The 16,981-nt window shown below is 38.8% G+C and overlaps 1 protein-coding gene across 1 annotated transcript in view; it reads left to right on the top strand.

Annotated features, from left to right (window-relative positions):
* Window positions 1-16,256, top strand: part of eogt (EGF domain-specific O-linked N-acetylglucosamine (GlcNAc) transferase) — a 63,444-nt gene extending 47,188 nt beyond the window's left edge. Inside the window, exons 12-14 of the mRNA XM_048606737.1 lie at window positions 10,391-10,510; window positions 12,651-12,753; window positions 15,930-16,256. Coding sequence (XP_048462694.1) covers window positions 10,391-10,510; window positions 12,651-12,753; window positions 15,930-16,076 — 370 coding nt within the window. The 3' untranslated portion in view covers window positions 16,077-16,256. The remainder of the gene's footprint in view (window positions 1-10,390; window positions 10,511-12,650; window positions 12,754-15,929) is intronic.
* Window positions 16,257-16,981: the final 725 nt, after the last annotated feature.

Here is a 16,981-nt window from a genome sequence, read left to right as displayed (position 1 = left end):
CACTCTTTCTCTCTCTCTTTCTCTCTCTCTCTGGGCTCCTATTACTTATTCCTTTACCCCAACCCTCCGTCTTCAGCACATGTACCAGTTTTTCCTAGCTACCGTCAGTTCTGAAGAAGGGTTACTGGACCTGCAACATTAACTTTGCTTTCTCTCCGCTGATGCTGCTATACCTGCTGTGCTTCTGCAGTAATTTCTGTTTTTGTTTTAGATTTCCATCATCTGCAGTTCTTTGCTGTATTTTAATACAATTAAATGCAAAGAAGCTGCTATGCCAAATCAAAAAATGGTAAATTCAGTCCTCTCTTATTAGTAAGTTGTATAAAATTTTTGCAGGTAGAATTACTTAGTGCCCAGGAACTACCTCAATTAAGGATTAAAACTTTTCTCTTTTTAACACATATGTAGGAATGCTCACCTTTTTATTATCGCGGTTTACAGGAGCTTGGGTGCATGTGAAAAATACTTTGAAATGGCCAGTCAGCAAAGCACTTGCATAAAAGCTGTTGTGCAGCCACTGGGGCAGTACAGATAGCATTGCATGCCTGATCCTTTGAGAGAAGGTACAGATAGTATATTTATTGAGCAAGATCTGTAGATTTTTGAGTGCTGTTTGCAGACTGGAAGTGTAAGCTATCAATGTCCAGAGACTGAAGCAGGTTGGGTGTTCATGACACAGGACATCACTGTAAAAATCTGACAGGTAATGGTCACCATGAACTAATTCTAGATTATTTTATGCAAGAAAAAAAAATTTAGTTAACATACTGCATTTGAGGAATTTGAGCTTGTGTCTCTAGATCATATAATCCCGAAGTTTGTGTTTTGGCTGAGTGACATAACAATTACACTAAGGTGCCTCGTAGCACTGCAGAATTAGAAGTACACAGCACAACATTATGTTTCTTTCAGTGCAAGTTTTAATGCATGGTATTTGTAGCCACTCTTTATAAAACCCCTAGCTGTAGGCCATTAGATCCAGTGTATTTGTCAGCTTTGAGCCCTGCTAATTACTCCAATTTCTTCGCTAATACTAATCTCCTTAATCTCCTCATTTTCACTAATTCCTTGGCTCACGAGTACTTCAGCAATGTTTATTGTGTCTTCTGTTGACGACAGTGTTGGCGTAATGTTTCTGTCACTTGCCTTTAAGGGTCACAGATTTTCTCTTTCTTCAACATTGTTTAACTACTGTTAAGGACCCTTTAGAAAACACTCACTGTTTTCAGTCTCTTGTCACTCCCTAACTCTATCCAAGGTAATTCTCTATCTTGATTTTTTTTGAATTAAAATCCTTTTCCTTCCTTGAGTTAAAATCCTTTATTATCAAGGCTAAGTATCTTGGAAAATTTAATTCCCATCTTGGTCATTCAGCAATTGTATTAATTTCTAACTTATTAATTAGTCTACATTGTTGCGAATGCTTTATGCATATCACTTGTCATGTTATTATAAACAGTATGAGACAGTTACAGTTACATTGTCTCGTTGGAAGGCAACCTGGTTGGAATAAATGCTTTCCATTGTATGGCTAATGTCCAGCCACTTGAAAGTTCAACAGGTTCCCATTAACAGTGATGATCTCTCTGTAGCATTAACCAGTTTCTACTTTTTTGCATCCATTATCATGGTTATGGCTCCTGTCTTCTCTATGTCTGTACAGTTCTGAATTAAGTTTACGTTCAATATGTTTATCTCCAGTTGCTGACCGGGCAATGGATATTTCCATTATTGGTACTGAGGCTGGCTGATGGTTTTGCAGTGTTACCTTCCTGCATGGCATGCTACCTGTTTGTGGCTGGTGCTGGAAATCTCAATGGTACTATGCAACATAGGAAGACAATATTATTCTCCACACCTCAAGTAGAAAATTGTGTATTTGGGTACAGGGAAGTTCTTTATTGCTATCTTCCATGATCCCTTTATTCTTGGATTTTTGCTATCATGGTTTTAATTCAACTCAAATTTACGACAGCATTGAACACTGTTTTACTCAATATCATTTGTAACTTAACAAGCTTGTTTATAGCTGACAGTTGTAATACGTTAATAAATACTGACTGGCTCTAGACACTTATTCTATCAATTCAGAATTTTATTTTTTTAAATTCTGGGTTACAGTCTAAGTTCTGGGTTTTATAATTTAAATTGAAATTCCAATATTGTTTTCTTCTTTTGAGATTTTAACCAATAAGGCAACAAGAAACAGTCTGGTGCAGTAACTCTGGAACCTTTACTTAATTTATGAATAATACCTACTGAAGAAAGGCAGTGACTTCTCTGTTATAGGACATCTCTTGCTTTCTGGTTCAGCTTAAGGCACGTATCAACACTCAATCTCTGGTCTCCCTCCAGAACTTTCAGGGACTTCTGGTTCTGATTGGACAGCAGGATAACTTCACTTTCAAAATGGATATGCTGATTCATCATTGAAATGTATTACTTATTAATTTTTTCCAAACTGCAGCCCACAGCAGGATCATTGCAATCTGATTGCTCCAGGTTAGGTTAGGCTTATTGGTGATTGGTTTAAGGAATATTTGATTTCTAATTGCCTGTTAAAGGTGATGGCTGTTGACTGATGTCATCTCCCATGATCTCCTGGCTGGGTCCGTTATCAGTGGCCCCATCATTTTCACTACAGTTTGTTTATTATCACATTATGACATTTTACTAAGGCAATGATTTCAAATGTTTTTTACATCTTTGTTAGGGAAAAGGTTGCTATTTATAATCAGGGTTCAATGATTACTTTTCTTGAGATGTCTCAAATAACACTTAATTGGTGGAATTCACATTCGGTCAGGTACTCTCTTATCACTGATCATTTGCTAATCTCAGATGTGAAATGATGTCCTTTTTCTCTGTTCCCTATGTGGTGTTTGATTGTCTGGAAAGAGCACCCCCCCACCCTGCCCTCGCCAAGACCCTGTGCAGCTGAACCCCATTTCAGTATCGCACTTCTCTGTACATGTGCAGTGCAGCCTTAATGCATTGAAATTGCCTGTGATATTTCCCACTATATAATATTATGTAGGGAATAGATAAGATAGAAGCAGGGAGATTGTTTCTGCTGGCAGGTGAACTTAGAACTAGGGGGCATAGCCTCAAAATAAGGGGGGGTGCAGATTTAGGACCGAGTTGAGGAGGAACTTCTTCACCCAAAAGGTTGTGAATCTGTGGAATTCCCTGCCCAGTGAAGCAGTTAAAGCGACACAGTTGAATGTTTCATAATAGATTTTTGAACGGTAAAGGAGTTAAGGGTTGTGGTGAGTGGGCAGGTAAGTGGAGCTGAGTCCATGAAAAAATAAGCCATGATCTTAATGAATGGTGGAGCAGGCTTGATGGGCCAGATAGCCTACTCCTGCCCCTGGTTCTTATGTTCTTATGTAGCAGGTCCCGAACTCTGCACGTTCATGTTTCTGGATTAAGGAGTGTGCACAGTTGCCCGTGGTTGTGGGTGTTAGCAGATACTACCATTAGTCAATTGCTTCACTTCTAAAACAAATTAAAATAACCCAGTACAGAAATGCAGCTGTATTCATGATTTCTTGATGAGGCCTAATGAGCTGGGAGAATGCCAACTTTGCCTCCTTCAACCTTGGAGGGCTGGACATCTAAAACAGAAATAGGTTAAACAGATCCCCCTCAGCCTTGCAGCTGTACCTCTCAAACGTTAGAGTATTGACTTCAATCTGTTCACAATCCCTTTATGTATTTGTCAAGTGAAGGTAAGCTGAGTAAAGTACTAAAATCTACATCTATTACCATGATGCAGAATAATATAGTATTAGATTAATCAAGAATATATTTTGTGTGATTATAGCTAAACTAAGTCAGTCGTGAAACGTTAATTCCCTACCAATCCTATAAATCAGATCAGTGACCCCGGTGGCATACATAGCTAACCCATGTGCTCATGTACACATAATGAAATTTAGCAGCTTGTCTTGTTCAGGCTACAAATACTGAACAGATTATATAGTGAACCCTCTCATTGATTGGACAATTTGACTACAAATAACTTGAATAGTACTTAATGCGAAGCAAGTAACTGTGTACAACTATAACCGGGATTATGAAACTTAATCTACATTGGAGGTAACTGACGCTAGACTTTTACGTGACAGTTCCAAGTATAGAGGAAGCCTTCATTTCAAAACTGTGTTGTTCCCCATTCCCAACAGCCCTGAGCTGCTACTCGGGCATGCTAGTTTGTTAACCATGATATTTAATGTTCCACACTCCTATCATAAGTGGCCTTGCTTGAGTTCTTATGGAACAGGCCTTGTTAGGTCTCGTGGTCAACCAGCTTGATACCTTCTACAGTGGTGGCTGGTAGACACATCAGTACTGCAGTTCACATGGTCCTGTCGGCTGACGGCACTTCCACTAGCCTTTCCCCTCCATTCCTACATGTGCAAGCGTCAGTGTTACCAAGAGCTTATGAGGTCCTTTCCAGTGAAGTGTTAAACCTGGTTTAATAAGTTGGACATACCATTTTCTGATCCTGTTGTACAGTTGCATGTAGGATAATGATCAGCAAACCTTAGTCTTGACTACTGCAACTTCCTGCTGTCTTTTTGAGAATCAAAATTATCTTTTAGTGTTGGAAATGACCTCCTCATGAGATAATGTGTATTTTCACTTGCTCCAACTGATCATGTGTTTCTGTATTCCGCTGAATGCAGACCTAATATCCATGTGTATGTTAATTTGCTTTTCTTACCCTTTCTCTTTGGGGATTTGGCTAGTGCTACAGATTCAGTGACCTGGTTTAAACCAGGTTTTAAAACCATTACCTGGGGCCAAACAATGTCTAAGGCAATCAGTTTTATTCAAAGTGCGTATTGTTTGGCCACACGTAGCAATCACTTCAAATCTGCAGTCTGTGTTTCTCAAGGCAGCCTGGGTTACTATTTTTCTTGGAAGTTGACCATATTTGAATTGCTTCTTCTGTAATTTTGGTGTGAAAGACTGGAATTTAGAAATAACTAGAACGTCATCTGCAGTTGTGTCAATGTGGTTCAGCTTTAAACTCACACTATCATTCTTACCAAGTCGCTTGAATCCTTAAATCTAGGTAGATTCTCCAGGCTGTAGCTTAACTGCATGATTTTGGGTTATTTGTCACCTCTCTCCAGACTTCTCAGTTTTTCTTTTCCCCTTGGGAATTTAAAACACCTAAAATGTTTGTTTCTAAATTCCAATTAGCAACATCTGAAATTAAAATAAATTACCCCTAGTCTTTTGAGAGCTGTGGTAGGAGCCAGAATTCTTAACCCTTAAACATTACAGCACATTTTAACCCCCAAGATCTGTCCATTCGAATGCAGAATCCATTACAAGTATACAAATATTAAAAAAAACCCTGAATCCAAACCATAACTCACTTTTCAAATACATTAACATTGTGACACACAAAAATCAATTTATTTCACACAATCACAACATAGCATATGCTCTTAAGGGAAAGAAAGCAGAAAGAAATCAAATTAAACATTAAAACAGCAGATTACCTTCAAACCATATATGAAACAGACCGCAAGGGTTAAATCATTTTCAAGGGCTATACACACTGGCCTTCAACCCAGGCAACTCCAGAGCTTGCTTGTCCAGTCTGTTTCTTTCTCTCATTCTAGAGAACAGAATAAAGAAATTGCTTCGTCGCACACTTACAAATTCACAGCCAATCTCTGGCATGTATTCCACACTAGTTGCTTTCTGTCCCCTTTTTTTGCAGCCCATAGCCTGTGGTACTAGGTCCTAATTTCATTCTAGGTGCTTGAGACCTTTTCCTTCTCCTTTGGTAGGATTGAGTAAGTCTCTGTGCTTAGGGTGGCCAGCAACAACTTATTCTCTTCTGTCTCATCAAAACTGTGGGTCCCACATTTTAATTAATCATGAAAATGAGCACACAACTCTTGCCTTTGTGTCAGTTTCCCCATCCCGAAGACTGCCTTCTCCAGTTTCTTGGAAATAAATGGGACTGCAAATTCCTTTTCTCTCATTTCCCTGTTGTCTGTTATGAGTTCCTTCCTTTTCCCAGTTAGTTGCAGAGCACAACTGATCCCTCTTTTGTGCTGTAACTTACCATTGAAACCACTAATGATTTTGACACACAATAAATGGTCTGCCCTGGTCTAATACTCTGACTGCAGAATCCCGCAGGTGCTTTAATGTTACCTTTCTCTCTCTGGCTCAGCTTCACCATGCATCTGCTTCAACCGTCTCTCATCCACCTCCCTTTTCTCCTTCCCTTGACATTACTGTGCAATATGCCTTCAGGAACTCCACTCTCCCAACCTGCTGATCTGTCCTACATTTCTGCATCATTCTGCCCCTTTGTTTATCTCTTTCTTTATTGTCCTGTCAACTATGGCAAATCTACCTTCCTAATTCTAATTCAAACTGGCTACACATTTCTTTCTGCTATTTACCCTTAGCTTGTTAGGCCAGACTGATTTCATTCACCTGTCTTTATGTATGAACCCCTTCATCCACTTTCTGCCACGCTGATAAGACTGTCTGAAACCTGTACAACCTGACGCACACGAGGAATTCCACTGCCACCAAACAATGCAAGTTAGAACTTATCTAAACCCTCGTTTTTATCATATCTTCTTCTAACTTGCAGCAATTTAATATGACTATGTTCAGACACACTTCACGCGTGTTCACTTTCACCAACCTTCTGAACACGGATAAACAAAACACCAACTAGTTTTGCCTTTGTCTTTTCCACAGCATCCTTGACCACTGTCATCCTTCCAAGGTAATTTCACATAACCTATTCTTGACATGATGTCTGATTATGTTTTTGTATCTGAACAGACTTTTTGTTTCTCTGTTGGGTCTCTGGCATTCGAACCCTTTATTTTCATTTTATCTATTAATTTTGTTTTCTTATCCATTCAAAATGTAGTTATTGACCTTTTGGGATGCTGATTAAAGGTGTCATTTTCAGATATGTCAGTGTTCTCAGCATCCACCACCTTATGTAGCTTCACCTTATCTCCCCCACATTCACACAGCTTGTCCTGTGGTTGTTATCAGCCTTCTCATAGTAGACTCTTGACCTGTCCGCCAATGATTCAAGCCAGCTGGTCATGTGCAGGGCTAACTGCAGCTCTGGGCTCTACTTAATCCCGTTTGTCTTGTTCCACCCTGACCATCTTCAAATTTGTTCTTAGTGGCCTGTTTGTCCAGCTGCCAGATATGGATGATAAATAAAGGGCGTTCATCTGTTTGGTGTGTCAGATCATCTAACTTCTCAGCCACTAGCAGATTACTCATCTCACAGTCCTAATTGCTGTAGTGTTTCAAACATAACTTTACACGGATACAGTAAGGGGTCCAAGAAAGGCATTGGCTTTATCCTATCATATGTAATCGTAGGTATAATTCAAGAGAAATTGTTCAGCGAAGGTTTCTTTGCATTCTTATTCACTTTGTGGTTATGACGGTTACTCGCGAATACCGTTCATCACATGACCGTAAACAGTGCAAGACAACTACAGAGTCAATGTCTCATCAGAAGGCTGGACCAGTCTCTGATTGGAATAAATGCATTCCATCCTATTTACAACAAATATCGCCCTGTTACATTAACAAGTTTCTACTTTTACGTACCCATTTTCATGGTTATGTCTCTTCATGTAGCTCTCATTGTCTCCTATATGTCTGTACAGCTTAAAATTAAGCTTCTATTCAGCATGGTTTTGCTTTAACCTTTTTAGCCTTAGCCATGCCCTTCCATATATCTATCTAGGTGCCTAATTAATTTTTGTATCAACCATGTGTACTAGAAAACACAACAGCTGCATTTCAGAGGTTGTTGCTAGACAACCATAAGCATTTTGAACCGACTGGCTTTGCATCCAATTTTGTCAAGCAATTAAAGTTGTAAAAACATCCCTTTATTTTTCTCAAAGGCTTTACTTGCATACTTGCTCCAAAGTCATCAGACAATTTATAAACAGTAGTTGAACCACAATGCACTTCAATCTTTTGACTTTTCAGTTCCAAGAAGTCGTATGATAAACTTTCTGCAACACAGTGATTGGCCAAATCTATCCACCAGCTCATTCAGCTCTCTTGAATGTTTTCTAAACAGATCATTCAGTTACCTGCTTTTTGGAATGTTATTAGTTTCCTGTACTGTGAAGACTGAGTTCTTATTAACTCCTCTGCCATTTCCTGGTTCTCCATTCTTATTTCCCCATCCTCACTTTCTAAAAGGCTAGTATTCATGATGGCCTCTCTTTTTTCCTTTTTTAATATTTAAATAAATTCTTCTGTCTGCTTTTATATTCCTAACTAGTTAGCCTTCTTAGTTTATTTTCTCCATCTTTATTATTTTTGGTGATGTTATGTTGGCTTTTAAAACACTCCCACCCTCTAGTTTATCTCTAATCTTTGCCACATTGTACATTTTTTTCTTTCAGTTTGACGCTATCCTTAACTTTCATCATTAACTATGGTTGGTTTATTCCCTTTATAGAATCCTCCTTCCTCACTGGGATATATCTTTGCTGTGAGTCATGAATTATTTGCTTAAACATCTGGCATTGTCTCTTAACCATCTTTTCTGCTAATTTCCTTTCTCAGTTCACTCCAGCCATTCTGCCACCGCTCCCCCATGTATTTACCCTTGTATAAGATTTTAGCACAGTTTTTACCTAGTTAAGTTTCTCAGTCTCAAGCTAAGTGCTAGATTTCACCATGTTCCCTAAGATATCTTTTACTCTGAGATAATTTTTTTAATCTGCCGCATTACACATTACCAGATCCAGAATGCTCTGATCCTTAGTTGGATCTATTGTTCTGGGAAACTGTCCAGAATACATTCTATGAATTCTTCTTCTATACTACCTTTGCTAATTTGATGCTCTGAATCTACATAAAGATGAAAGTCACCCAGAATGTGGTGTACTCCCTTCTTTATAAGCCCTCATTATCTCCCAATTTATTCTGTGTCCTCCTAAAGGAAAGCTTTTATGGTGCCTATAGATTACTCCCCACCAATGTAATCTTCCTGTCACTCTACTGCTGTCTATTCTCCACATTTCCTTTCCACTGCTGCTCTCTGCCTCACCCTTTGTTTCTCTCATTGCTGCTCTTTGCACACCACCACCCCCCCCCCCCCCCCCCCCACCCCCCACCCAATACATACTTCCTCCTCATCTCTGTCATTGCTGCTAAAGTTAAGGTGCACTTTTTAAATGCTAGGTCTAACACATCACATAATGTCATCTCTTTAGTTAGGTTTTCCCTCTTTTCCCTATCTATGTTACACTGTCTATCTAAATTGTCTTTCTGGGAAGGGCCTTACAAATAGTAAACTCTTTTCTTTCCACTGGTGGAACAGCTGTACCGCTGTTTCTGAAACATGGAACATGTGAGCAAGTCAATCAAGAATGCATTATATCTGGCCAATTGGTCAATGTTGTAACTAATCTATTAAATGTAGGTTTTTTTGCATAGTATAACTTTACTGGTATAATGTCTATCTAGAAAACTATGTTACATCGAAAAATGTTGTGCAGTATCATTTAATATTTTCAAAATATAAAGTTTGCATAATTTAAATGAGCCAGTTTTTAAAAGTTACATTGATTTTTTTTTTGTTTGAAACTTTCTTTGTTTTGTAAAATCAACTTGTTAAATTAGAAAAGAGCAACATGAAATTGACACAAAGCAATAAATTGTTTGGAGTGTGTTGTGACACAGCTGTTTGTGATTACAGCATCAAATTGTATTGCATTTTATTTCATTGCATTAGACTTTGATTTCATCCTTCAAAAAAATCCTGCAATGTTATTTGTCCAGGAATCATGATTAGCTTTTCAATCAGAATCTCAAATAAAATGTATAATGTTTTCTTTAATCTAACTTCACTTGCAAGTTCAGTTTCACACCAAATATAGTTTCTTTTTATCATTCCATTCACTTTTAATCTTCTGAACAAGCATGCACCTTGACGAATCTGGATGTATATTGAAATTATTGAACATATACTGATCTAAGTATTTGTTTCACACAAACCCAAACCAAATCAGAACGGTAAGTTGCTTTGAAGCCAAATGTCAAGCCATTATAGAAAATGTGCTGAATAAAATCCATAACTTACTTTATAATGTTTGAAATTAACCTTGAAAAGACTTTCATATTGACTAGTAATGGGTAGTATCTGATGATTTAAATACTGAAATTACACAATCTTGTGTCAAATAATTTCTAAATCTTTTCATTGCCTCACTGCATTAAGAAAAGGTGAAAGATTGAGAGTGGGTGAAGGAGACTAAATGGTCTTTGAGTTGCCACTGTTAATCAGATTATATTTGATTGTACAGTATGGTCTTCACATGTCATCTTTTATTTCTCTCAGAGACATTAGATTTTTAGAGCAACTGAAAATAACACACAATTCGGACATTTTTATCTCTATACATGGAGCTGGACTGACTCATCTGCTTTTTCTACCAGACTGGGCTGTCGTTTTTGAATTGTATGTATTTTTGAAAATATTTCCTTTTAAACGTTTGTGCTGCAGTCAAATTTTGGTGTGTTTTTGTAGCCTGTCTGTGTAATTTAAGTTGTGTACTACTTTTTAAACTGGCTATACCAACCTCCTGTTGATGTAGGTGTCTAAAAATTGAACTGTTTCAATGGATTACAGTAAAGCAGGCGAGTGATATATTACACAGTCAGATTAGGTTTTCCCAGTCTTGTGTATCTGTCAGGTGTTAACTGCACCTGCCATTTCACATCATAACAAAAAAATTCTCCTTTCCTGTCCCTTTTGAGCCTTTCTTGAACACATTAAAGTTTATTGCCGTGCATCTGAGTGCCAGCAGCTCTTATGAACCTTGCTCCTACTTCAAGCGTGTGCTTAGACAAAAGGTGTCCAAGCTGGTGGTTTTTGTTGTTCTCATTGATGCATACCATGAAACCTTTTGAATCTACTTTTAATGTTTAAATCTGTGTGGCATTAATTTATATGTACCTCAATGTGCAGATAGTAACAGATCGTGGTGTTCAGATTTATCGTGTATCCATAAGTAAAAGAACATCTCAGAATATCCGGGGCCACAGAATTCCTAAAAGACAAACGAGCAATAAAAAGAACAGCCATAGATAAATAAATTGACAGTGAACTCACCTGGGCCAGGCAGTTAATAGAAGGATTTTACTTAATTTTGTGTTGCCTTGCAATTAAGCATTAACTTCCAAATGAGAGCTTTTTCCTGCATGTTACAGTTGGTGATTGGGACCAGGAGCAAAGTTGGTTATTCTTTCCTTTGACTCTTCCAAACCTCAGGTAGCATCCTAACAGCAATCCTTGTTGAGATTATTGAACTCAGCAGAGATCAGGCACTGGACTTGACATCCATTAGCTCTTGTTCACCCAGTTTAATATCACATGTTCATTTATTTCAAGCAGAAACATTTAACTGAAAAAAATTGATCCACATTTGCAAAAAAATGTATGCACTGAAATTGTACATAGAGGTGCTAAAGACCTTCCTTGCAACAGGCAAGAAAATTAGGTCAGAGATAGTAGGAACTGCAGTGTGTGTTTTAATGGTACCTACAATGTACTCAAAAACAGAATTTGCCATTGACCTGAGAAAAGATTCCCTTCTTGTTTGCCCTCTGACATACATAAAAATGAATAGCATTAAGTCAACCAAAAATGGATAGAGGAGTAATGCATATTTCAAGTTTGAAAATTGCAACATGATCAGTTACTTAATTTTTTTTGCAGGGGGATTCACCTTTTTTTTGTGAACCAATAGTTCCACCGTTTTTGCATGCCTTTTTACAATGTAGATGCTACTTAGAATAGCGCTGAACATCCTGCAATCAAACCATGTGGAACAGTGTTATCGATTTTCTTTCTTGATCAGTAGACTATAACATGCATAACAGTAAATGTGTAGTGCATTGCTAAACTTTCAGTTTGTGCCATTTGATGAACTTTATACTTAGAAGGTGGTGGGTTCAAGTCACGCCATAGGTCTTGGGCACCAAGTCTAGGTTGATATTGCATGCAGTGCAGCAGGAGTGGTGCATTGTTGAAGGTGCTATCTAAGGAGGGGCTATTTAAACCTAGGTTCTGTCTTTTTTTAAAATTCGCTTGTGGGACATGGACATTGCTGGCTGGCCAACATTTTTATTGCCTGTCCCTAGTTGCCCTTGAGAAGGTGGTGGTGAGCTGCCTTCTTGAACCACTGCAGTCCAGCTGTGAAGGTTGACCCACAATGCCCTTGGGGAGAGAATTCCAGGATTTTGACTCAGCAACAGTGAAGGAACAGCAATATATTTCCTAGTCAGGATGGTGAGTGGCATGAAGCCACTGCGTTTATATGATGAGTCCAGTTGAGTTTCTGCCTATTTTGGTGGTTCAAGTGGATGTTTAAAAAGAAACTCTCAATTAGTTAGAGTTCATTGATGTCCTGACCAGTGTTCCCCTCTCAATGATCCCCAAAAATAATCTAACTTTCATACAGTATTTGTGAGATCTAACTGCATGAAAATTATTACTGCCTCTGTCTAAATATGTGACTGCACTTGAAATTGAGTAAATTGATTATGAAACACTTTTGAGATTTGGTAGTGTTACATTAATGCAAATTCTTTGTTAGGTATAACTGCGAAGATGAACGCTGCTATTTTGATTTGGCTCGACTCCGAGGAATTAATTATATGACTTGGGAAAAAAGCGACAAAGTCATATCTCAGGATAAGGTTGGTATTAATTTAATTGTCATTTATGGTATATGGCCAGGATGTAAATTGTATTAAATGATTTAACCTCATGAGACCAATATAATAGTAAACTGAAGTAAATAAATAAAACAATAAAGAAAAATAATCTTTCCTAAATTTATGAACTAAATTCATAGTAAACCAAAGAGACCAAATACTCCTCTTTTTCTACAGTTAAGAAAATGTATGGGCTGTATTTCCCCATTTTAAGTTGGTGTTTTGTCCAGTGAAATTTATGGGTTCTGGTCCACTGTGGCTCAGATGACTTTTATCTCTTGCAATCTTACGCTCTTTACTGCATTAATTATTCATCTGGGCTCCACTGCATCTTTGTCATGGAATCACACTACAAGAATTGCTCACCACTGTTGGGACCTTCTTATGTCCACATTGTTGGCACCGTATTTTTAATCCCAGCTCCACAGCATTTCAGATGCTACAAGCCAGGATCTGGCCCTTACACTGTTTTCCTCAACATTTTATAACTGATGACACAGCCCAGAAAGGGAAGCTGGTATAACAAAGCGTGGAGCTGGAAGAAGGGTCCTGACCTGAAACATCAGCTTTCCTGTTCCTCTGATGCTGCCTGGCCTGCTGTGTTGTTCCAGCTCCTCACTTTGTTATCTCTGACTCCAGCATCTGCAGTTCTTGCTATCTAAGGGAAGCTGGTACCCTGGTTTGCACAGAGTGGTAGAGGTTGGCAGTGCTTTATTCTGTTGACTGGAAAAGGAGACCATGCTGGCAGACTGAGTCAGCCTGGACTGAGATAGCAGTCGTGGATAATACAAGTAAAAAGGAACAAGCAGTAGGACAGAATAAAGGCCAGTGATCATCTGTGCTCCACAAGGTTAAGCACCACCATCTTCTCTTTGATGTTTTACACTCATTAGCCACCACGCACTATAACTCTGCCATTGCCCATACATTTCACCAAGTACCATAGATTACAACTCTCATTATCGCATATATCATGTCTATTCAACAGCTCTCACTTATTTTATTCTATCCTGATGGCAAGCAGTAACTTACTCCTAAATAAAAACTGAAAGAACTGCGGATGCTGTAAATCAGAAACAAAAAGAGGTTGCTGGAAAAGCTCAGCAGGTCTGGCAGCATCTGTGAAGAGAAATCAAAGTTTTGGGTTTGGTGATCCTTCCTCAGTTCTGCATTTCCAGCAATTTCTGTTTTAGCAACTTAGTTCTCCTATTCTGTGTGAGAGCCATTCCATACCATTATGCAGTTGTCTTTGGATTGAAGATGACAAGGTTTCAATATTGTGTTCCTATGAGTGAGTTACAAGCTCTGCTGAGATTCAGGATGATTCCCCATCCGTCTTTCAGCTGCTCTACATTTCCATTTGACCTTTTTTAGAAAACCATTAATGTCTGCAGATAGCATCAGAGGCCATAGGTCTTTGTAGATTGCCATGCCCTGCAAGCGCCAGAGTGGGAGTGACCTGTGAAACCTCATCTCTCTCCACCCTCTTCCCACACCTTTTGGGCCTTCCACATCCCCTCCTGTACTCAGATACCTCACTGTTCTGTTTTGAATTGCCTCCTTTCACTGTAATCATTCCTTCAGCAATCCAGTCCAAAGAACTCCATCCCAAGATTCAAGTTCCTCACTCTACCCCCCCACCCCCACCAATAAGCCCCTGAATATTATTAAATTACATCCCCCACCCACCTCCTCAAGACTGACTTGATAGAACAGTCCCAGCTGATGACAGCTCAGCCCCCAGACTCCCATCTCCGCAGTATCCAGTCTGTTGTTGTATATGTATTCTCAGGCTGGTTGCATTTAGTTTGCAGGACTCATCATGGCTCAACCCCCAGACCACAAGGTCATGGTTCCCTGGACTGTGGGAGGACTGATCATGACCAATCTCTGGACTGGAATAGGATGGGCCCTTTGACTGAGTTTGGTGCCGCCCCGTGATTGAATGTAGTCCCCCTTGATCCCTCTGATCCTACTTGACTTTCAGACATGATCATTTTCTCGGAGCACATACAATGTGTTTGCAATGGTAGCTGCTGACACATGCTATAGCTAAATAATTGAAGTTGCATGGTGCAATATAGCGACAAATCAACCACATTGACTGTTCAGTGCTCCTGCCACTCCTTCTGCATTAAACAGCAATGCTTGACACCAAGCTTGGCAGCCTGCAACTGAGGACAAAACCAGTGAGTGTAAGAAAATGAAGTCAAGAGTCATAACATACCTCCAGTTTTGTTGCATGAGATGTGTCCCTACACAGAAAGTTACCCTGAAGCATGTGAGTCTTGGGTGTCCCTGAGATCCAAAGTGAAATGAAGTGGCCGAAGTGGTTTAAAAGTTGAATCAAGAGCAGGCATAATGATGTGGTGGTTTGGTGTATCAAGGTGTCTGTGGTGCATGCAAGGATGTTCTGATGTAGACTGAGTTAGATGAAGGCAAGTACCAGCAATTGACAAGCTACAGACACCAAGTGCCTGCTCTGATTTGCAAGTTGGGAATATATGACATCTAGTTTCTCAGAAAAAGAGAGGAAAATTGGAAGTTGCATATAAATGTAATGAGTTGGACTAATAACGGAATGCAAATGCATGGAAATAAGGTTGTTGCTGCTCAACAGTGAGTTTCTGAAGTCTGTGTTTAAGCCTTATGGGTAAAATAGGACATTGAGATTTTTTTTCATTCTTGCAGTATTGTTTTCAACTTTTTTCAATTGCCTATGCTACTCCAGAAAGGGGAATTTCCTATCCTGGTTTCCATACTGTTGGAACCAGTGTCAGTTTAGAAGAAAACAATGTCTCTAACTGTACACTAGAAAATATACTCAAGTGTCAATCCTTTTTCACTTTCCAAGTTGTGAAATGAGAGGACAGCTTTTTCAGGTGACTGGATGGTTTGTTGCATCTTTCTTAGTCTGTTAAACTGGAGTAACTACATGATCACGTGAGGCAAAACCTACTAAAGAGATCTTTTTGAAGTGTTCTATTCTATGACGGCATACAGGAAGTAATAAGTGACTATTAATGATTTGTACTGTCCTTTTGTCATTTTGATATCCACAGTGAAGAAAGTTGTTGTGTTGGTAATTGCACTGCTTTAATTTCAGAATTTCTTGATTTAGTAATTTGTTACCTTTGTTTTCAATTGCAATCATTTAGGGTCATCACCCAACCCTAGGAGATCATCCTAAGTTTACGAACTACTCTTTTGACATAACTGAATTTATGCGTCTTGTGCTATCTGCTGCACAGAAAGTTACACAGCATCCAAGATGGCCGTTTACACAATATCATGATGAGCTATGACAACATGTACTTGTATAAATTGAATTTATAAATCTGTCTAAAGATTACTGTTGAAGCAATCACTTTCTTTTTTAAACACTTATGCAAGGACAAATGAGATTGCCTTTTTAACTGTTAGTTGTAGCATATTAAATTTACCACTCTTGAAATAAATGTTCAGGTGTGTATTTTTTAAACTTGTTTTTGTGTCCTGCGTGTCACTTGAAAGGGCAGGCAAATATTGCTCATTCCGGATTACCCTTGAGAAGACGGTGTTGAGCCATCTTTAATGGTTGCACGGGTATAGCAAGTGCTGAGTCTTTCATCATAATCTGGATTTGTGCTTTGTAAATTGTAGATGGGTTTTGGGCAACAGGAGGTGTATTACTCACTGCAGAATTCCTAATCTCTGACTATCCCTTTAGGTACTTAATTACAGTCGGTTCTGCTATAATGTGTGTTTCTTCAATGTGAATTGGCTTTAACATGATTGAAGAATGCAAACTTTCCTTGCCTGTATTGGCTATAAAGTGATTCAGGCACAATTAGTTTAAATGGTGCGGCTATTGTGCAATTTTCTTACAACGCAAGATCGCACGAGAACTGAATATCGTGTTATATCAGAACTGACTGTATATGGCTGGTCCAGTTCAGTTGTCAGACAATGGTAACCCCCCAGGGTATTGACAGTGTGGACATTGATGGTAACAATAACATAAGCACATAAGAACTAGGAGGAGGAGTAGACCATTCGGCCCTTTGAGCCTGCTCTGTTATTCAATATGATCAGCGTTGATCTCATCTCAGCCTCAATTTCACTTTCCTGCCTGTTTCCATCATGCTTTAACCCATTACTAATTAAATATCTATCTCCTCGAATTTATTCAGTGTCCCCATGTCTGTCGCACTCTGGCACTGTGATCCAC

Source organism: Rhincodon typus, chromosome 16 (assembly GCF_021869965.1).
Source record: "Rhincodon typus isolate 14 chromosome 16, sRhiTyp1.1, whole genome shotgun sequence".
NCBI classification, from domain to species: Eukaryota; Metazoa; Chordata; class Chondrichthyes; order Orectolobiformes; family Rhincodontidae; genus Rhincodon; species Rhincodon typus.
This window is presented reverse-complemented; position numbering and strand designations above follow the sequence as displayed.